The sequence below is a fragment of the Dendronephthya gigantea genome, unplaced genomic scaffold (assembly GCF_004324835.1).
Source record: "Dendronephthya gigantea isolate DGI-Jeju-01 unplaced genomic scaffold, DenGig_1.0 000035F, whole genome shotgun sequence".
Classification (NCBI taxonomy): Eukaryota; Metazoa; Cnidaria; class Anthozoa; order Malacalcyonacea; family Nephtheidae; genus Dendronephthya; species Dendronephthya gigantea.
The window spans coordinates 1,356,623-1,378,940 of record NW_021163045.1 but is presented as its reverse complement, the minus strand read 5'-3'; the positions used below and the strand labels follow the sequence as shown (position 1 = coordinate 1,378,940).

Sequence of the window (22,318 nt, the reverse complement as noted above, 5' to 3'; positions counted from 1 at the left end):
CGTTACATTGACGCAATAATTTCACAAGATATTGAAAGTCATTACCAAATTTGTAACACATCATTACATATGGACGGCAAACAAGACCAAACCCAATTGTGATATGTGCAATTAAGTACCAACTCCAGTGCATATTTCACTTACGAAATCATGTTAACACCCAATGACGATTGCTGTGTGTGTGTTTACTTAATCTATAACCCACAGTAGCCCACATGATATGAATTGCAATTATTCGTAATATCGCCTAAACGAACCAACGACCCAAATACGTCTAACTTCGTTATTTATACCACGCAATTCTAGGTTTTTCATCAAATAATTCTTCAAGGGTCACTTCTTCTCTTCAGGGCATAAATTTCGCCTGCCACATTATAAAAAATCAGGCAGGCTGTGCTTGGTCATTGTTGGGCATAGGTAATTATGATACAATTCACACCAGTGGATGCGCGTTCACGACGAATCGACTGCATTAAAACCTGAATGATCTACCTCACGAGCTAAAATGTACATGCCGTTGAAGCACTACATTTCACTGGATAAAAAAATATCTCACTGGGCAAAAAACCCCCAAATGAAATGTCCATTTTACACATTTCATTTGAATGTCGGCATGTCTACAATGGAGACAATACAGTATCGTTTGTAATGCCGGGCGAAGACTATTAATAGTCTATTAATAACTTGATACACCGACAGATTTCGCAATTTCAAACTGTCAGGTAACAATGAACACAAATGAGTGACGAGTTTCCGTAAAGCTTGTCTGTCGAACTGGAATCATTGCACTTTGCATCGCCGAAATCGGCCGAATAATTTCACATATAAAATCTGCATTAATTGTCGCGTGTAATCGCGTACGAACGCGTTTCATAACTTAAAACTTGTATGAGCGCTTCAAGCAATACGGGGTTTGTTTGTTGCCCACGCAATCTATTCAACGAATATGATTCCCTGAATGACGACTCATTAATAACTATTAATATTAAACGTTAAGAGGGTATATAAAGAGTGGTGATATCGAACTCACCATATTTTTCCCCAATCGTTTAGCGAGCGCTGTGAGGAATCAAGCAAAGAGAATTACGGAATGGTAGAGCGAGAGAGCTTTATTGTTTTAACGTCTTCGCAACAACACAACAGAGAACAGACTGAAGAGGGAGGAAGCGATCCCGGGAGAAGCAGAGAGACGAGCCCTAATACAGCTCTTTCAGCCAGGAGAAACTCAAGTCCTCTGCAGGAATACGGTCAAATCAGGGACCCCGAGGAACCAGCAAAAAATATGCACTTCAGACATGAAGCAAGTATGATTCGAACGGAGGAACATGAAACAGCTTTGAACCATTTGAGGTATGACATTCGAGATTCACCTAGCTGCATATAGATAAGGAAGATTAGTATAGTCTTTTACAGGAGATTTTCCCACTGAATCTGAGAACCTATGCGCATGCATGTATATAGAGGAATGAAAAATTCAAAAGATCAGGGCATCAGCTCACCCTGGTGTAGTATTCGAATCGATGGAATATTCACCATATGTCAGACTAGTGTGTAATGATTTTTTTAATTATAATAACTTGTAGGTACACCACGTAAGTATTAAATACTGCAATATACTTGTGCAGTATTTAATACTTACGTGGTGTACCTACAAGTTATTATAATTACTAAAGTCGCCATGCAATCATACAAGAAAATTATTAGTGTGTAATGGTCTGTGAAGAGGAATATTCACGAACATCATTCCGTTAATAAAAAGATAAAAGTACATTGGAGCGGTTCAAAGATACAACAGTATCATGCAGGCAACTATGCGTTGTCTCTTATTTTATATTTTGCATAAGTGTGCGTGGGTATACTAGAATCCAAATTCTTAGGATATTTTCTACTATATAAAGTTTCTAAGCGAGAACGCGAGAAAAGTCAAACAAACAATATTTACTATTCAAGAAGAAACACTTCCCATGGGCAGGGTTAACACATACTGTTGTGCAACATTTCAAAAAAATGAAATAGAAACACTCCCGAAAATTATTTCCCATGTAGAAACGCGTTATTTCGTTTTCTTCCTAAATATCTTCCGCAGTAAGGACGCGGTAAAGGATAGATTACAAACATACTGTGTAAGGATATTGACATAATCGTGGCAGGTTTAGCCAGTTCTACGCTCTGTTCGACGATTTTGAAATGGCCAGACTTTCTGAAATCCACACGTTCAATTACATGCATCGGGAAAAAAAAGTAGCTAATTTACATGAACAACAATCGTTGTGATTGAAGACTCAAGTCGGCCTTTGTATGACGTTTTTAAACATTTTTGGCTTCTTCCAGACGAATGAATGCATGCATAAAGTATTTCATGACTGGCCAATGCTGTGTCATTCGATGGAATGAAAATATCTCATGCAAAGAGACCTTTCTATATGAGTCTACGATTAACCCCACATCATGGCATACGAATAAATGTAATTAAACGTGAAGGCATTACTGCATTCATCTTTCATTTGGTTTTGATAAAATCTTTCTTCTTGGTCTTCGCGATGCAAAACTCCTGGTCTTGGTAGCTTGCCAAGTTTCTTTTTAAAACAAGGAAGCGGAAGCCAGGGAAAACTCAAGTTCAGGAGGCCAGGAGGCAAAATTGCTATGATTCGATCATAGAAACATCGAATTGTCGATCGTATTTGCGTCATAAGGGTATGGCTTTGTATTACAATATCATATACATCTCTAGTTCCTGTTTGTTGTCTTCTCTGCTGGGCTACAAAGAATTTCCGGGCTACTTAAGCAAGGCTTGAAATGCGGTTAGATATAGCAAAGATATGTACTGTCGAAAATTCTCGTCGGAGCAAAAAATTGACACAGTATCAGATTAGATTGTTCCACTTCGTCCTCATTTAACCAAGTATTGTCTGCAAGGTGAAAATCTCCCAGATTTTGTAATAATGACTTGATAGATAACATTTTATTAAATGAAGAAGAGGGATTATCGCATAATATCAGATTTCCAAACTTATTTCGCATTAGGAGAAATATTTAGAGCCCGTCAGTCCTTCTTTCAAAAGTGAAATGATTAAAATGGGTTTATACATAACACAGACTTTATACGAATAATGATTAGGAGTTGTGTCTTGTGAGAAATATTTTTGAAACAATCCATAAGTGCTATTTGACTACCTTGCTTGCCTATTCAAATTAACCCTTACCCTATAACCTATACATTTTACACGACCATATATATACAAAACACAGAATTACTTTTTCTATATATATCAACAACAGTGTGAAATTACGTGGAAGAACCAATATTATTAAACTTGACACAATTTCACTGCAGGATTTTTGCGTAAATGTATTGCGTGTGACTTATTTATGAGAACGCCTTGTACCTAGCGAAGTTTATCAAATAAGAAAGACGGTGCAACCACATTTAACAAACAACGAACGTGATTCATTGCAAGCCAAAACCCCATGCAATTGAGTTAAGGATACTTATGATCGCCCTTAAAAACCACATGGAATATATGAATCATGATTGTAATTAACACAATATATTCTGTGAGTGGTACGTGCAGCATTTCTCCATATGCGGGCAAGAAATTTGTTTCACCTTTTCAATTTGTTTAAAAAGTTTGCACAATCCCATAAATGTAATAGATCCAAATTATTCTACATATGTCTCACGAGTCACGACTCAAGGCTTAATCTTAGGACTCAGATTTATTTACATTGCAAAGATATTTGTCATTGAATTCCATTCTTACGATCATGGTGACAAGCACGTCTCAAATGTCAGCAGCCCTGCTGCACCTCCTGAAGATTTAAGCTCATGTAATTACCGATTCGATCTGTCGCAAGTTTAATAAGATTTATCCTCAGTTATCTAAGACTCCACAAATGATCTTGCCTGGATGCTTCTAGCAGGCTTGCTTCTGCTCTCCGTATGAATTGAAACACATGCATGCGCACTTGGAAGTCTAGACACTTTATTATCATACAGACATCTGCTATTTAGGGTTATATTGACATTGACCTAAAATTACAGTAATATTACCCCAGGATATAATTGTTCTTTGTCTAGTTCAGTCAGACTGGCACTCATTTGAGGACTCGGGGTCACACGTTTGCAGCCAGTTAAGAGCCTGTTTATTACTCGGCTTTGAACGAAATTCCTGCACAATTGAACAATACCTCTGCATGATTTGGTTAAATCATCAAATTCATCGTAGCTATCGAGCAAGCAAAGTATAGATTAGAAGTTTATTTTTCTGGGATAGTTAGGCTGACACTGCTCGTCTATCAACACCTGCGATATTTTTCCTATCTGCCCAGATTGTGCAGCAAACATTTTTTATTCATTCAGCCAGAGTGCATTCATGCCTACGTCAAAAATAGCTGCAAGAACTGTATTCCAGAAGCACTGAAGTAAATCAATTACGTGCAAAAAAAAACTGGTCTCTTGACCTTGCTTTTTAACAGGGAATTGTGATCATACGCACGACCAAATATGGCACAATTGCATGCTGGTATACGTGCAGCTGTGCACCTACGAAGGCGTATATAAAAATCTCATATACCTTGGACTAGAATATCCGTTGGTCTTTTAACGAAATGTCTATATACCTATGATACCAAATAGGAACACTTTAAGGTCTTTGAGGATTGTTTATTCGCCTAAATTTGCTATAAATTTTACACAGAGGTTATTTCGAATGCAGCCTTCCACATGAACTTGATATATTGTCCTGCGTGTGTTATACGATGTACTTACTGTACCATTACCTGGTACTCTTCAACTAAAACTTGTTTGAGACTCATGAAAATGCAAGTATGCTCTCTGTTACCATGTATATTATTACCATGCACGTATTTTTTCCTTATGAGGAGAGTAAACGCTGAAATATGATAAAAACGCATGCACTAGGATTAAAATATGTTGCGTTATTAATGGTATTTATTATTACGCTGATATCAAGGCTAGTAATTATCCCATCTGCATGCATGTGAAAAATTATCGTAGGAAATATGATAAGTTTATATTTAGCTGCCATTAAGTTCAGTTGTAGCAATATGAGTTTCGCAATACCACCATATTTCTACAAATAACAAACTTCACATTCTTCATTATACTTGTACAATTGCGCATGCACGCATGTAGATCCATCTCAAAAACTAGTTACAGTTCTCACAAGATAAAAATGCAAAAATATCTCAAAGCTATTTTGTGAAATCGCCCCAGGACGTGCAATATTCCCCTCCCGTCTTTGATGCGTTCAACCCGAGGGCAAGTATGCAGCAGTGCCCAGTGTGTTTGACTGCAGGATGTCATTATTCAGACGAGTAAAGTTCTCTTCTCTCATTTGTATTGGAATACTAAGTTGCAGCTTCTGGTTTTGTGAAATGAAACCATAAAGACGTTGATGAAAAAACAAGCAAGCGATGAAAAGAGTTGACCGTAAGGCTAAAGTAAACACCAGGTTTTGAAAATGTCATTAAATTATACAACACGGATATTGCAAATATATATTATATATTATAGTCTGAACCATGCAAACCATCTTAAACACGGCAACGTGAACGGCGTGATTTGTTTGTATTCAGCACATGCATTTATGGATATTTAGCAAACGTGCGTGCAGACAATGTGAGTCGGTTTTCTTTAATGAAATTGTTACTGTTCAGTTGTTTTGGACAGTTAGATTAATTTTAATTAGGAAATCGTATCCACACCTTGATGTACGCTAAAACTACCTGCACGCAAAATATTCAGGGCACAAAGATCACATCATAGAATAACATGTATAACATCTGTAATGTACCCGCGAAATCAACAGCCATTGTTTCATTATATATTTGTATAAAATAAAAGCTATAAGCCCTCTTATATATACTTTGAAAATTCGTGAGAATATCTAGCATGTTTTTCAAATAAAAACCTAAATCGCAGGTGTAAATATAATTAATATATTAAGCGATATAAATACAAAAAGATTTGAAAAGAATTCAACACAATCAGGTTAATGTAAGTGTAAGACGAATGATCACAAAAAAACAATTGTTTGTATTATGAGCTTGCAGTGTTTACAAACATCATTTTATGTCCATGATAATCGCTGTGTTTTTGTTTTAACATGGAATAGCGTGAAAAATTAAAAATACTTGAAGAGCTTGGCTGTTTACTTGTAACAAAGATTATGCATATTTACATGAGTGGGTGTCTAGAAGTGAACAGTTTTTGCTGATAGAATGAAATTATGAAAATTAATTGTGCTCGTAAACAATCCCTAGCTATAGACATACAACAGTAAAAATAAACTACAAGTATCTTTGGGATGGAACATGCAGAGGTTCGATCAGAACAAACCATGACAATATATCATGTACAATCTGAACATATCTGTAACATAGACGGTGGTAATTTATTCAAAAAATAAATTCCCGGTATTGAGGTGATCTTCATGGCTCAAAACAAAATGTCATCAACTAGAGATGTTGTCATGAAATTTTTAACTTTGAATACATAGCTAACATGCAGTATTGTTGTTGGGTAGTTTAGCCACAACACGCTGGATCATCAGGTTAAAAACATATTCCACACCGCATCAGGCTCTTAAATAATACATTGTCCAACAATATTAGACAATCAGGAGTCTAGGACTAACGAACTTCGCTATGAAACTTATGAACACTGACGCAATATAATCCTAATAACAATGTAACAATTGTACGTCAGTCTTTACAAGAAAGAATCTGAATAATATCGTCTCTAAGAAGGTATCAAAATATAGCTTAATGTAAGGGGTCTATCGTAATCTACAAAACTGGCACACTGTATAAACATGCATGCATTCCTCAAATCAAAGATTCAAGAACTAAACTGAATGAACTGGTCTTTGTGTATACATGAGCTCACGCTAACCCAACTTGTTCTATAACCTCAGGCTGTTCTCTCTGGCTTGGGACTAAACATGATATGAACTTTAATTATATACTTGATGTTTACTTTACCACTGAAAGTACGATATTAATTGGGATTGGTTTGTGGTAAAGAATGTGCGGTTTTGGTGCAGACGCGCCGAAAAGAACAACCGGTGATAGCCAATGACTTTATATATATGCATGCTTTGTGTAAAACATTGTGGCTGAAAAAATTTGGTATGAAGCCAAACGGAAGACCATTGCAATGATTGCATTTACACGTTGCCAATCGGCACAGTCACGAGTGAATAGCAGCATTGCCTGGCGTGGTTGGAAAACCTAATAGTGATAGTTGAATCGCTCAACCTGTGGTTGAACAAATCAGCCTTGTCACTGTTCGTGCGATCCCGAGGTTGATCGAGATTTTGTGTTGGGTAGTGGAAGATAAATTCGACATAAAAGAAGCCCTTATGTGAGTACAATAGACAATAGCAAGAACTGCATTGACGTTTGAAAGAACTGCTGCAGTTTTGTTCCCCTTCTTTGGTACATTTTAACCATAATCATTAGTGATTAAACAAGATATATAAACGTAAATCGCTCAAGAGACGGATAGACACGTGATTTAAGGCATTCGTTTCCCATTTTATAACGGTTAACTAAAGAAATATACGACATTACAGTGTTTAGCGCCATTACTATATAGTCACATGAGGAGCGTTGTTTGTCTGTTCTTCATGAAGCTAATATGATCCAGAGTTAAGTTAAGAAGGCTGTAAACTGATTTACGTTAAGTAGGCGGTGTTAAATCGAGGTCAGAGTCGATATAAAATGTTGATTAATACCACTTATACACATTCTTCTCAATACTGTATGTGCATTCAAATTAACTCTTACAATATATAATAAACATTCGTTTCTCCATCGTTTTCACATGCATGTACAAGTACATGGCCTTGTACTGTACACAATAATACAAGTTACAAGTACAGAGGTTAATAACCACATTCAGAATACTCAAATCTTGTTTTCACCCGTTCCTTGCCTTTGTTCGTAATATGAGACTTAAATATACGCTGTACATGCTTTTCTATTCGCCCAGTTGTGGGTGAATGTACGTTACACTTACTGCTTTTATATCGTTTTGCCTGAAAAGGGGCAAATGCCAAACCATGTGGATTTTTGAGTCGAAACCCAGCCATTTGATAATTTATGTGGTCTATAGTTATCTGCATTCAAAGGAAGGAAGGAACCTGGGGATGTTTATTCAAAAAGGAAGTTGTTTCCTTATGAAACTATGAAAGCAATTATTCTTTGATATGATCATGTCTGAACTTGTATAATTGCCAAGTTCTCTCGACCTATACGAAACGGCACCAAGATCCTACCAAGCTTAAAATGTCGTATACGAGTTAAATATATTAGAAATTGTATACATAAAAAAATCAGAAATCGAAGTCTAGACATCTCAAGCCTATATCCAGGTTAAGAGTATAGCTATAGCCTATAGATATTTAATTTAACACATGTGACATGTACACTAAGATGACCTTGTTCCTTCAGCTGAGGCTGAGCTGAAGCTTGTGAGCTCTTGGTTTATAGTCTTATATAAATGAAATCTATCGTCTTATTACTGGATTAACTACACTAGCTAATATTTCATTAACATGAAGCAGTTGATCACATTAGTGTAAATGTATGTCATCCTATAAATGTACATATTTGAATCCGCATACTATTCATTGCCATGGATATTGTCTTCCCACACAAAACACATGCATGCGCTTCCTTACATGTCTGTATATTGTGAAGTTTGTTTACTTCTCAACTCAGCACAGCGAGATGCTTCTCGACCCACGTAATTTAACGTCCTCGCCTCACAATTTCAGATATCAAAACAATCAAAACAATATATCAGTGAAAACTATGCGTAGGCAGTAAATATTTTTATCCTAAAAGGAAACTTATCGATATGAAAGCAGTGCCCGGCAGTGGGTGATAAAAAAAACTACGGTATGCTCTTAGACTTAGCAACAGTAGAAAACACGGAATATAAAGCATACAATTTAAAGTTTGCTTGACGAATTGGGAATTTCACCCATAGGCATATGACAGTAAATTACGCAATAAGTTGTTTGCCCACTTAAATTTTACGATGTAACCTATGGCTATATATGTAGATACATAATATAAGTTGTGTATGTATATACACCGTGATATATCTTATCACGTGAATACGACGAATCGTATGTAGGTGTTTTATTTACAATGAAAATTAAACCAACGAAAATTATAGCATTATAGTAAACAGAATTATATTAACATGATGTAACGTCATGCAGGGACAATGCATTTAATACATGCAACGATTACAAAATCTCAGGTAATCTCATTGTGAGTGAATGATTACGTAAAGGGTAACATTATTATATAAAAGCTTATTCATCCAGTGACTCTTGTAAAAACATGAACGGACAAGTTATGTAAAAAGGTCTTGTGATACCCGTGCAGTACAGGGCAAACAAAGTTGAATTAAAACCAAAGGCAAAGCCAACAACATCCTTTCATATAAAGCTAAGTTAGTAAGTACAAAACGAGTATATTCTTTTATTTCTTCGTGTCAATAAATCTTATTTTTCACTTATTCTGGGACAAATACTTTTTATATTAAGTTATAGTTATAAACATAATGATGCAATTCTATACATATGAGGCTAACCTTTGAATCAATAGAATACGTATATGATCTGGTGACTCGACAAATGGTTTTATGAATTAGTTTCTTATTTCTTAGTTTAGTTTAAAGCTGTTTAGTAATTTAGAATATTAAATAAAACGACTTTCTTTTCTCGCGTTAAGCTAAAAGCAAAAGCAAAAAGCCATGAATCAGTCCTTGAATGCATCGTGCAGTAATATAAGACGCCATTCTTTAAAACACTTCTTCTTTCCTCAAACTATTATACTCATTGAATGGTGTATTCAAATATAATAGCATACAAGAATTTTAGCAATGAAAATTTTTGGTTTCGGAAGTACTAACTCACCAGAAACAAACTATTTCCTTTAATCAATCAATTATTATACCTTTTGGCTTTTGTTCATGCACACAGACGAAAAAATTCCGCACACTATACGAGGCCTAAAATACGTTAAATACCTAACAAAATTTTAGTAGATCAACTCGTTACCCTGATAAGAGTTACAATAATCAAATATACGATTGGATAAGATTAATTGTTATGCTCCTGATATCTTGCAGGCACAAGGAAGAGCTTAATCATGGCAGTATCACTATTTAGGATACAAAAAAGCAGTATAAGTTAAAAAGACCTTAAACTGCGCTTGTCATTGCACTGTATGATATCCAATATATAAGGATGTACCACATAAACCCCACAGGAACCTTTCAGACTGCGGTTTCAATATACAGAGGTCGATCAGCCTGCGAAAAATATACAGCTCTAAAATGAGTAGACCATATTTCAAACAGGAAAATTGAAGCCAGGTTTTTTCGTGTTTTGCCTCCAGACACGCGTGGAGCTCCGTTTGTTATCATGATATACAACTGATTCATGTAAGTGCACAGCCTCGAAGCCAATAAACGCAGCGTAGGACATTGGATCCCAAAATTCGGCTATCGATATTGGAATTAAGGTTTAGCGTTCCAATCATATCTATTTCAATGATACACGATGACTATACAGTGTTTAAACGTCAGGTTAAAAATACTTTTTACTGGGAATATTTTTTATGCTTGAAGCAACAAAAATTTGTATTAAATTACGAGAAAAATATGTTTTGTAAGAACGTTACCGCTTATGTAGAAAAATTATACACTGCAGTTTGCATTAACATGCCAAAAATAGTCTTTATTCGAACCACAAATAAGGAAACAAGGACGTTCAGTAATTCTGGATATTTCTGCCTTATACATAAGTGTCTGCCTTACATGTGTTAAGAAATGAGCCGTAACTAAACCTGCTCATTAATTTACTGAGTCACTATTTTCGTCATCCTCCACTTTTGGCTGTTTGGGAAAACGTCAATAAACTTTGTGTCAATTTCTTTTTATGTATAAAATACAGTAGGACTGTTAACATGAACCATAATCAGCGTTGTGACGTCTGAGATGAATTTTGCTGGGTCAGCATTACGTGTGATAAAAATAAGACATGCAGCATTAGGGTATATAAGAAAACGCTCTACAGCAATTTCCCAGCACACGGTAATCAGTCGGAGACAAGTCCTTAACATATCAAGTAAGTAAAAATAGTCACTATATTTATGCAGTGGACGGAAGATTTATAACGCTTTATGATCAATATAATAACAGTTTTTCACGAGTTTACTACACCAAGTAATTTCTTTAATTAAAAAGGCAAAGTTATAAAAGAGCGTGGCTGTGTCAAAGAACAAACTATGCTAGAAATTCGGAGTACTGTTGTTAGTTGTTACATTCTTGTGTGAACTATGGAAATAACGATATTTCCTGTACAACTCCCAATGCATTTTTCTTTTTCTTCAAATTCCAAATGAGCACAACACGATAATTTACTCGCATCTAATGTGCCATTTTAGATATACGATATATGATACGCGTTGCTCGCAGTCAATTTACATATAGACTATAGAGCGCTAAATGGATGCTACATGCTTTGTTTCAATGCTTCACGAAATAATTCTGCATGTATAGAACCTAGCTATATAAAAGTCAATCAATGACACAAGGGGTAGAATAAATTCAGATATTTTAAATATCTAAGACTAAGACTAATTCATGACTGTCAGTGTCAGCATGATTTTACTTGAGTACGATTCAATACAGCAAATTCTATTGATTGCGTTTTACTATTATCGTGGGCAGGACGAAACAAATTGTTCTACAGAACATTCACACAATGTTGTTGTGAATGATGAATCATGTTTGAAACACCAGTTGCTAAGACTATAGAATTTTGTGAATGCTATCGGTGGCCCACAATGACGTATATATTAAGCTTTGATGCAGCGCATCAAAACAAATTGCAACATAACAAACAGTACGTCAAACGATTACAATTGCTAAACAGTCATATTAGGCAAGTACAATCACCGAATGACGTAGAGTTTGTGTAATTGTTATTCAAAACCTAAGTGCTTTCAATATATTTATGTTAATAACTATTATTGCACAATCCTAAGAGAATAAATGATACTGCGCCCAAATTTAACACAAAAGGTGTTCAGAAAAGCAAAAGTGATGTTGCATGTTTCACGCAGTGTTTGAGGGGTTTCTAGCATCAGTGACCCTGTCAGTATATTGTCGTCTTTAACGAGTTCAGTGAAGGTGGCATTAAGATATAGGGCTGCAACTTCTTGGGAGAAAAATAGACGTAATGTAAACATTGACAATGCGAAAGGTTCTCAGAGGTTCGAGAGAACAGACTCGTCATACCAAGTTTTTAAGAGTTATCCCTTGACGTTAACATTTGTTACAAAAAAAAAGAATTGAAAAATCTCATGGTTTTAAACTGTACCACGTCAAATGAAAACTTTGACCAAGCTTTCCTGTACCACCTTTATTTTATGTAATGATCAACGATATTATGATCAACTAAAAGACGACTTGAAGTAAGAACCAAATCATATACAACACGCCTTTATACTAACACAAGAAGTAACGAAAGTAAAGCTTTAATGCACTTTTAAAGCAGGATAGCTTCATACGATCTAGTCACAGATGGATGAGCTACATGCACTATTACATGCACTATTATTAATATTCACGATTACAATTGAGGAAGCTTTAGCTTGACAGCGTTCTGCGTAACAATAGTAGCGTTTAACGAATGAATGTATTTGGAAACTGAAAAATATACATTAATCATCTGGTGACAGAATTTGGTGATCGACAGCAAATAAAGATGACAGAATAACTTTATTTAGGCAAAGGAGGGGAAAGAGAGACGAGCACTCTTACATGATCGATATCCTCAGTATAGCATTAACTCCTATTGTGTCGTTGAGTCATATGTAAATACGTTACAGCGCGACAATTACAATCGCGTTAATTATTCAGCATATCCACAGTTGCATATCTAATCATCGAGAGCTAGATTGTTCTCAGGGAGCACTTGAGTTCCAATCATAGCATTGGACTGAAATTCTATATTTAAAGATAATTCCAGAACATTTCTCGTGCATACACAACCACTTGTCAAGATCGTGTTGACAGTAGCTATAAGAATAAATCCAAAGCCAAGGGCGTACTATAAAGACATAATTACGTATCTAGACTCCAATCTTCTGTCAATAAAGCCAAAGGGTATATAAATACATTGGGCAACAATCGTTGCCGCTTAAATCACAGAAGAAGAACCTACATGCTAAAACGTTCAACCAGAGTTCTGATAATTTTCCATTCTTAAAATCATGATTGAGGAGGTTCGTTCCGCGGTTATAGTAAGGTATGAAATTTTGACCTAGTCAATTTTTTTAAAATTCATTGCACATTTTCTTGCCCTTCGCTGTACAAATATTAAGATATGTAGCTTACAATAAATACAGATAGAATTAATGTACAAAGTGTTCTGTCTATTTTAAAACATCAAAAATTACGCAAACTTGATTCATATATAGCAGTTCTGAACCTCGGTTCTGGCATGCCAGGGACGATTACACAATGTATGACTACCTTGCAACATTGTGTTACCCAGGATAAGTTGATACATCTAGCAGTAATGCCAGACTGAACACCGATCCTTGTATATTACAGTTATTATATCGCCGTGTTTTGAAATCGTTTGGACTTAATTTAGAAGGGGATCAATGGCAAATACCAACAGTATTGAAGACATTTGATCCTAGATATGTTATATTGTTTACTTTTTAGTATAATTTTAAAACAGTATATAAAGCATACATGCATTTAACTATCCTGATAAGTAAATTTGAGCTCATCTAGAGAGAGGAGACTTCATCTGATCGTCACAGGATAATATCCAGACGAGCAGATGATGCATTTCTCTTAAACAAGTTTCGACACGAATTTATCTGAACAGATCGATTCGTGCGACTCCATATAAAACCAAATCATCATGGTCGAATATATGCATGCAAAATTAATACGATTTGTCGGCGTTTCATGAAATCGCGTCCAATTTCATCACATGTATAGTGTTAGCAATAATGTCCACCACCGAAAAATTGGCTGAAAATTTCTGCTTCTTTAAAGTAACATGCTAGGAGACTTGCAAACAAAAACAATAGTCATATAGTGTTCGTTAAAATAGTGTGCATTAAAGCATGTCTATATAACATAAAGGCTATTTGTGACTGATTCCACAGGGCCCCTTTCATCTTAATTGCGTTATATGGAAAACAGATGTTTTAAGTCTATGGTTTTAAAAGCTGTTGACATTAAGTCTAGACTATATATTGCATGCAATGCTTCTAGCAGAATATAAGCAATATCTGAAATACAGTAACATAAGTGTCTATGTAAAAAAGTTGACATGAATGCATGCACGAACAGCCTGACGTATTGTCATGTATATTTGGAGAAGAGCCATTAGAATATAATACTTTGGTTGTCTAGACATTAATGCCTTTTGCACTTCCAAAGCTTTTGCATATATGCAACATATATCAATCAAATGGTTGCATTAGGTAAAATATAAAAATCACATGAAAAACACAAGTGAAATTTCCTTTGAGACAATACCTTCCACCGCTTAGATGTTGTTTGATATCGACACAAGCTTTTTTGATGAACTAAGTATTTCACATGACTCCTGTACCAAAGTCTAAATTCATAGCTTATAAATGTCTGCGACAGGAGGAAGTCATCGCAAGTTCTCACCTCATGAAGACATGAAAAAAAAGTAATAATTTGCGAAAGTGTCGTCTGAAGACTGCATGGTATAAGCCTAAAGATAAAAATACGAATATTGACTTTGTAGGATTGGTTTCCTTCCATAGCATACGTGCTTGAACCATGCAAAATTCATTTTCCGCATTGCCATGATTTGAGAAAGATTCTTGACTGATTCTTCACCTGCTTAGGCGCAAGGAAGGTGAATCATACATGCACTTTGGAACATTCAATTGCAATCAACGTTTATGATATATTAAAGACTCGACTTTGCAGCCCTTTCACAGGACAAGTGTGTTTGCTTGTGCTGAAATTAAACAAACTAAAATTTCGTCATGAATTTCATCTTGCAAGCCAATATAATATATAAACATATTACATGTGTCGCATTAAGGCTTAAATTTTAAATTTAAAGACCGGCGGAAGAACTTGAGGTATTTATATGCAGTTATAAAATCCTTATAGAATAGACAATATAATAACTTTAGGGTGATTTCGATTTGTGTTTAGTAAATGTTATGAAGTCCTGTTATGGTTCTTCAGCAGTAATTGCGGCTAAGATATTTACCCAGCATGAGGTGGATTGTGGTTAGAAACATTCATAGGTCCCTGTGTAGGAATTTAGATCGTATTGAATGATAAAAATAATCATATCTAATCTATAATGGTTATAATTAATGAAACATTGAACAATGGCGGTCATCTGGATGTTGGTAGAAAGACCAAGGGGAAATAAATAGAGGCTCACTTTATAACATAGCGACTTTAATGGGAGGAAAAGCAGAAATATCCTATTGTAGTTTGCATAACAAGTGAATTAAAAACTTCTAGTGTTAGAATGTTCTTGCATTATATCAATTAAACGTCGCGATAGGCGTCAACATTTCGCTAGATTTACAGTCAGTAAGTACTTGGCGAAAGGATAGGTGTTTAAAAACCTGAAATATGAATCGAACTAAAACTATTCGGAGGAAAATAATTACCCAAGAACATCCGCAATATTTAAGTCACACGAAAAATGGATTTTCCCAAGGGCAGGGAATATTTCTCTCAATAACTCATGGGGGTTCATCAAACCGAACATATAACCCGCAGTCATTATTACCCATATATAGTATGTTTACGGAGTATTTCCTTAACTTAAGTGCGCAGTTCCGAAATAAGCTAGACTCTGTCTATAAAAACACCTTTGTTTTCGCTCGTTATACCTTTCATACGAGGCAATGCAGTTTTTTGCTTCTCCAGGTATTTTACGGTAAATTTTTAAAATAGCACTTTCAAGTCACAAAGGTTGTATGTACAGTAATGTTGTATTGTTATAATGCTATTCGAAAAGGTGAATTTCTGATAAGAATTCAGCCAATAACGGTCATATAACGATGCTGCGCCGTATCCGCGCCAAAGGTATATGTATATAAGGTATATTTTAATGTCGCAGATGATGTTTACTTATTCGTTCAGTTGTGCTTACACAATTCATCTTAGTAATACCAAATTCTGGGTATAATTATGTTCATTAGTGCCCACGAGGTCATGGGAAAATTTGTGTAGCCAAATGTATTGTACAATATTACAATATTCAAATACATTCAAATTTATGTGGGAATATTTGGCGCGTCCCTCCTTAATCTTTTGGAAGCGTACCTAATAGCTCGCAGCAAAAAATAACACAAACAAACAGTGCCACGTCTTAGAAAAGATGGTTCGAGCAATACATTTTAGTGGGGGGCAAAAACGCAATTATAAATAGCGAGTTATATTCTTGTTATCCCCCCCACTGAACCATTAACAATACAATAATTGGCGAAATGTTCTACTGCATTCTGCTGTTATATTGACCGTCCAAAGTGATTTGAGGGCAACTGACTTCGAACGTTATATAAAGTGCTTCAGTGATCTGTCTTTTAACATGATGAGCTATCATTCTCAAGGCATTCGTGTGTTAAGGTATTATAATTGTATTCTTAAAGCTGGCGTTTTTCTTTGAGGCTGCTACAAGGTTATCGGTTCTTTAAAATTAAGTTGGCAATAGTGCATTGAACTCGAGTGGGGGGTATAAAATATTGTCAATGGTATATAGCAACGAAAGTACTTATTTACACTATGTAAAGAGATTATGGCTACAGTAATCTTTTAATCAAACTGCATGGGTGTTAACTTTTTAGTTCTGAAAGATGCTTAAGAACATTTTTCTGCGTGTGTGTATATCCGTGGTTATCTAGATTAACTAACAAAAACACATTTTGCGGTTTCACTGTTTCACAAAATCTCCATAAAGAGTTTCCTGATTCAGTATTTGCTCTATTTTTCACGCAAGGCAATCATTGAACTGATTGAAGCTATTTGTTCAAATTGAACGAAGTATTTTGATGACTGCACATACAGTTGATTGAGATGGTTTCTGATTCATTATTACGATTGTTCAGAGAAGACTGCATGTGTGTTCAAAATGCTATCTTTTGCGGTAAAGAAATAGGTTATCACGCGCTAAAAACGTGAATTCTTTCCTGTTCACGGTGATGTTAGTCGTTAGCTTAGAACTATAGTTAGATTAGAAGATTAGCATAACTCATGTAGCTAAACGTAACGAAATTCCTGGACGATATGCATGCATGTGTTGATTTGCAGAGTAACTTTTTTCAGTCGAAGAACCCTGTTGAAATGCAATATCGCTATATTCGACTATGTCTTTCACGCAAGCATGGAACAATCACACCCATGTCAACTATGAGTGTGGGAATATATAATCTTAACAGATTTTACGACAAAGAAAACATTGAGGATAGAGTAAAGATGATAAAAAAACCCCGGCAGTGGGTGTTTTAAGCGATATGTTGCTTTCCGTATATGCAATGCAAGGATTAACACTTACCTCAAAATCTCCTGAAATCTCTCAAAACATTCTTCTCCATGTGAATATTTTTTTCTGAAGGATGTCACTCTCTGTAATGAAAACAAAAAATGCTATTTCTTTTCATCACACTGCCGAACGCTATTGGCAAAACAAAGTTTTTCATTTAGGCATCGGTATCATAATCATGCAAGCTACAAAGTCGCGTAATTCAAACAAGTTTTAAACGTCTTAGGAACGGGCCTTAAATGATCATTTGAATTATCATTATTATTATTATTTGGAACGGGCTTTAAACTATAATGAATATTCTAGATCACCAGCCGTGAGAATAATTACAGACGAAAATTCTAAATAAATTAATTGAGGGTTTCTTATTTTAGTATGAATAACGATACAAAGGAAAATGACGACAGCGGTCCACCGTCGCCTAGCGACCCCGCATACCATCGTACGCCGAAGTGTGCCCGATGTCGTAACCATGGCGCCGTGGCGTGGCTCAAAGGACACAAACCTTATTGCAGATGGAAGGATTGTACTTGCTCAAAGTGTTTACTGGTTGCTGAGCGACAGCGAATCACAGCCGCGCGTGTAGCCTTATTGCGTCAGCAGCGAAAAAACCGTGCAAGGAAGACTTCGGGTGAAATGGGGTACCGCATGGATAATCAAGACTATGAAAGACAAACGGTTCTTCAAAGACATCCGTACATTGTCTCTCCCAGTGCAGCCTTAACCAGCACAAATGCGAGTAGTAAGTTGATTTTATTGTATTAATCATTATTAAGGCTAGAGAATTTAAGAAAGATTTTGTAAGAGGAATCTCGGTGAGATAGCTTGTTGGTGATCAATGTTTAAGTGCATCGTACATTTCCCGCAAATCTTAGAGTTTAAGAAACGCAGACGGTGGGAGCCAAGCCTTGGTTCTGCTGCAAAAACATATTCATGTTCAAGTTTAGCGGTTCTCGTGGACAACCCAACAAACCTATGAAACTCGTGTAAAATTAACAAGATCCATGATGTAGGCTTTCAATTCCTAGGCTTTCAAAAATAATTCCTAATCTTCTGTGCTTTCTGCCTTCAGATTCTCCAGAACGCGAGGAACCCACGTCATCGGATGACAAAATAAACGACTACGTCGAAGCTATGCCCAGTCCCACGAACGAGCCCGTGATAAAACAGGAAAAACCAGATCACGATGACCTGGAACAGAGCAGTTATTTGGAGCACGTCAGAGGTCGGCTGTGCCCGTCGCCGAACGGAAAACGTCCGAGAAGCGAAGACTCCGGAGTATGTCTAAGCCCCACAAGCCTCGCCAGGATGTCCGAAGCGAACGGTTTAAACTCGCCAAACAAACGGATACGACCGGATCCGATGACAGTTTTATGTAAATCCTTCCCGACACACAACAGGAACGTTCTCGAGACGATATACCGGGGATGTGGCCGCAACGTTGTTCAGGCTATCGAGTTCATTCTTGAGAACCAACCCCCGTGTCCCCCTCTACCCATGATAACAGGACCACCTTCAAATTTCCTCGCCGACTCACGGAGGGAGAATCTCCTATCGGCGTTTCGCCCTCCTGAAACGGTCCGATCTGAACAAGATTCCGAAAGCGTTCCTAGAAGACCTGAACTACCTCATACAACCTTTTATCTCACCCCAAGAGATAGAATGGCACCGAACATCCAGCTAACATCTAGGGTGTACCCGGTCGATCCCAGCCCTCTACCACTCACACGTCCCCGAGACACAGCAAGCCCAAGTGATGATGAAGAGAACGAAGAGGAATCCCAGAAATATTGCACAAACTGCGGACGAAAAATCCAACTCATTGACAATTTTTGCGGTTCCTGTGGTCACAGGTTATGCAGACCCTAAGACTGGGGGCTAAGGTTATGCCATCTTTTTCACTATTCCGATGTATGTAATTTACGGGTATTTCCGAAAAGGCTTCTAGGTGCTATATCGTCTTTTGACGGATGTTAACGGGTAAATGCGAGTCGCCAAAATCATAGCTCTTTTAGACTTTTACTTATTTTGCTCGTTCACATCTGTCAGAAGAAGATTGCTCCTAAAATATTTGCAATAATTTCAAATGTTAAACAGGCCTTGAATTGGATAAATTGTCTTCCAATTCACATTTTTGCAAAGTACTATTGGTCTCATAATGTAGGCATAAAAGTTGATAATATAGACAATACAATATCTACAATATTTGACCAATATGAGATGCACTACTGATTCTGAAAATAGTTAAAATACATTTATGTTGTTTTGTAAATGTTGTGAAATATAACTTAGGAGAGCCAGCATTTTAGTGCAATACAACATAAATCTTTAATAAGATTAGGTTAAAAAGTAGTCTTTTTCAACTGTAATATCATAATATTATCAATTTCCCATAACTTATGTCTTGCAAGTATTGTCCATTAAATATAATACTAGATTGTAGTGTATTGGCCACATGACATAAATATGAGAAAATGTAAATATTATAACTACTGTTGAGTCTTGCCATATTTGAAAAACTTAGTGGATTTAGTATTTATTATAAGGATATAAGTCATTGGTCAATAAGTCAACCTTATATATCAAATTATAGAGAACTTGATTTCACAAATGACCAACTTTGACTTGCGTATGCATATAACTGGATTTGCAAGATAATTACTGTAGTTGACTTCTCAAAAGATTCATTAATATACAAATTTATATATTTTTAATGTATTAGAATTTAAGGTATTTTAAAACATAGTTAGGGGGTTATTTAGATTTGAAATATAATTTCATATTATTGTATTATAATCTTTTTCACCACAGGAATGCTGTAGAGTTATTTTTGAAATAAAAATGTTTTGTCACTCTACTTGAGCCATTAGGAAATAGTTCTCTCTTGTGAATAACTGTCAGTTCTCATGGGATTGGGGGGGGGGAGGAAAAGGGGCAATTTCGATAAATAACTTTCAGGTTATACCCATAAGAGGGCTTACATGACTACAAAAATACACAGCTGCAATGAAACAGCATAATGCTGGGCAATAAATGTTTTATTTTAATTTGAATGTACCTGTCAATTATATTAAGTAACATTTTACACAAAAGTCACTCATGTCCTTCACTTATTTCATCTCAATTATTTCACTTTTTTATGATCTGTATAACATCCTCATCATTCATGACATGGCTGATCCCAACACGTTGAGGACTATATTTTGTACTTGTTCCCCAAACCAGAGCATATTTAAATGCATCTACTATGCTTCTATGAATTGTGTGACAAACATGTTCAACTGTTGCTCCCTGTCGGAGAATCAAACAATCTTCAAAATCAGGAGGTGATCCCTTCTTTTTGGTATAGATTCGAAGCAATGCAAGGTATTCCCAAATCTGCTCAAGCAGATAATCCAGATTCAATTCTAGACCACAGCTAATGACAACGCTATGGGGAAGGTGCGCAATACGATCAACTTCCTCCAGTGATACACAATCAATCTTATTATAAACATACAAGCATGGAAGGTATACACGATTGCCAACAACAACATCAATTAGCTCATCAACGCCACAATCCTCTCGAAAGAGAACCTCAGCATTGAAAATCTTGTACTCGTGCAGAATGGTTTGGACAACTTTCTCGTTAATCCGAGTCAAGGTACATGTTGCATTAAAAGCAATTCCTCCACCTTTTTTCTGCTTGAAATAAATGTTTGGTCTCTTGCAGTTCAGGCGAATAGCGCAGGTCTGAAGCTCTTTCTCCAACAAAACTTTCTGAATATCACCTTTGGTTGCATCTAACATCATAATGATCATATCGGCGGTCCGTGCCACTGCAATAACCTGTCGACCACGACCCTTGCCTTGGGAAGCTCCTTCAATGATACCAGGTAAATCTAATAGTTGAATATTTGCTCCATTGTGTTCAATCACACCAGGAATACAGGTCAGTGTTGTGAACTCATATGACGCTGATTCACTTTCGGTTGCTGTAACCTTGTTAAGGAGTGTTGACTTGCCGACTGAGGGAAAGCCAATAAGTGCCACCCTAGCATCGCCAGATTTCATAACATCAAAACCTTCGCCTGGTTTGGAAGATTTTGAGGTAGGCTCTAAAAGTTGTGCCCTGTATTTGGCCAATTTTGCTTTTAGAGTTCCCAGATGATATTCTGTCGCCTTGTTCTTCTGTGTACGAGCTATTTCTCTCTCAATCTCGGCTATTTTCTCTAAGATTCCCATTCTAAAGCTGAGAGTTTAACCACAGTACAAGACCTTACAACTTCAAATGCTTCGTTGTCGTTGAAGAAACGAAAAAACGGAAGACGAAAAAAATGGCGACTTTTCGTCGCCGGAAATACTTATGCGAGCACCTTAAAAAATATTATCAATATTTATACAATATTTTTTTATGAAATTTACCTACCAAAACAGTTTTTCGTTCCTTGAATGTATTAGCATTTTTATGAGATATCATTTAAAATCATTACTTTCCATTTTCGTGCTAAAAATTGGTTTTTAAAAGGCAAATTTCGACCATTGCTTCGACATTGTGTCGTTTTTTAAAAATACGCTTGACTGTGGCTACAAAATTCCGGATAATTTTGTCGCCGGTGTCACAGTCACCCATTTCAAATGTAGGAAGATTAGACGAAGGTAATAAATTAATATGTTGATGGTTTAGAAAAGAAAAACTGCTTAGTTGTTGT

General features: G+C 36.1%; 3 protein-coding genes across 9 annotated transcripts in view; 1 reads left to right on the top strand and 2 right to left on the bottom strand.

The window, feature by feature from the left end:
* The window catches only part of LOC114525628 (fibrillin-2-like), a 60,316-nt gene extending 50,824 nt beyond the window's left edge, over positions 1-9,492 (bottom strand). For both annotated transcript variants that reach the window (XR_003687223.1, XM_028547025.1), the window contains exon 1: positions 8,045-9,492. The gene's annotated coding sequence lies outside the window, so the exon portion shown is untranslated. The remainder of the gene's footprint in view (positions 1-8,044) is intronic.
* Positions 1-20,458, top strand: part of LOC114525626 (doublesex- and mab-3-related transcription factor 3a-like) — a 34,743-nt gene extending 14,285 nt beyond the window's left edge. For 4 of the 6 annotated variants that reach the window (XM_028547019.1, XM_028547020.1, XM_028547022.1 and 1 more), the window contains 3 exons: positions 1,054-1,350; positions 18,002-18,369; positions 18,700-20,458. In XM_028547019.1, the coding sequence (XP_028402820.1) occupies positions 1,054-1,350; positions 18,002-18,369; positions 18,700-19,496 (1,462 nt within the window). In that variant the 3' untranslated portion in view covers positions 19,497-20,458. Of the gene's footprint in view, positions 1-1,053; positions 1,351-11,207; positions 13,362-13,399; positions 16,715-18,001; positions 18,370-18,699 lie in introns of those variants that run through there. The other 2 variants (XM_028547024.1, XM_028547023.1) reach the window with 2 other exon arrangements.
* A 196-nt stretch (positions 20,459-20,654) lies between these two features.
* On the bottom strand, positions 20,655-21,915 carry LOC114525717 (developmentally-regulated GTP-binding protein 2-like). The gene has a single exon (XM_028547133.1). The coding sequence runs from the start codon at positions 21,849-21,851 to the stop codon at positions 20,757-20,759; it is 1,095 nt and encodes a 364-aa protein (XP_028402934.1). The 5' UTR covers positions 21,852-21,915; the 3' UTR covers positions 20,655-20,756.
* Between the last annotated feature and the right edge of the window lie 403 nt (positions 21,916-22,318).

What these genes read in the sequence shown, in the direction of transcription:
- LOC114525717 (XM_028547133.1), bottom strand. Translation starts at nt 21,851, where the DNA reads ATGGGAATCTTAGAGAAAATAGCCGAGATTGAGAGAGAAATAGCTCGT.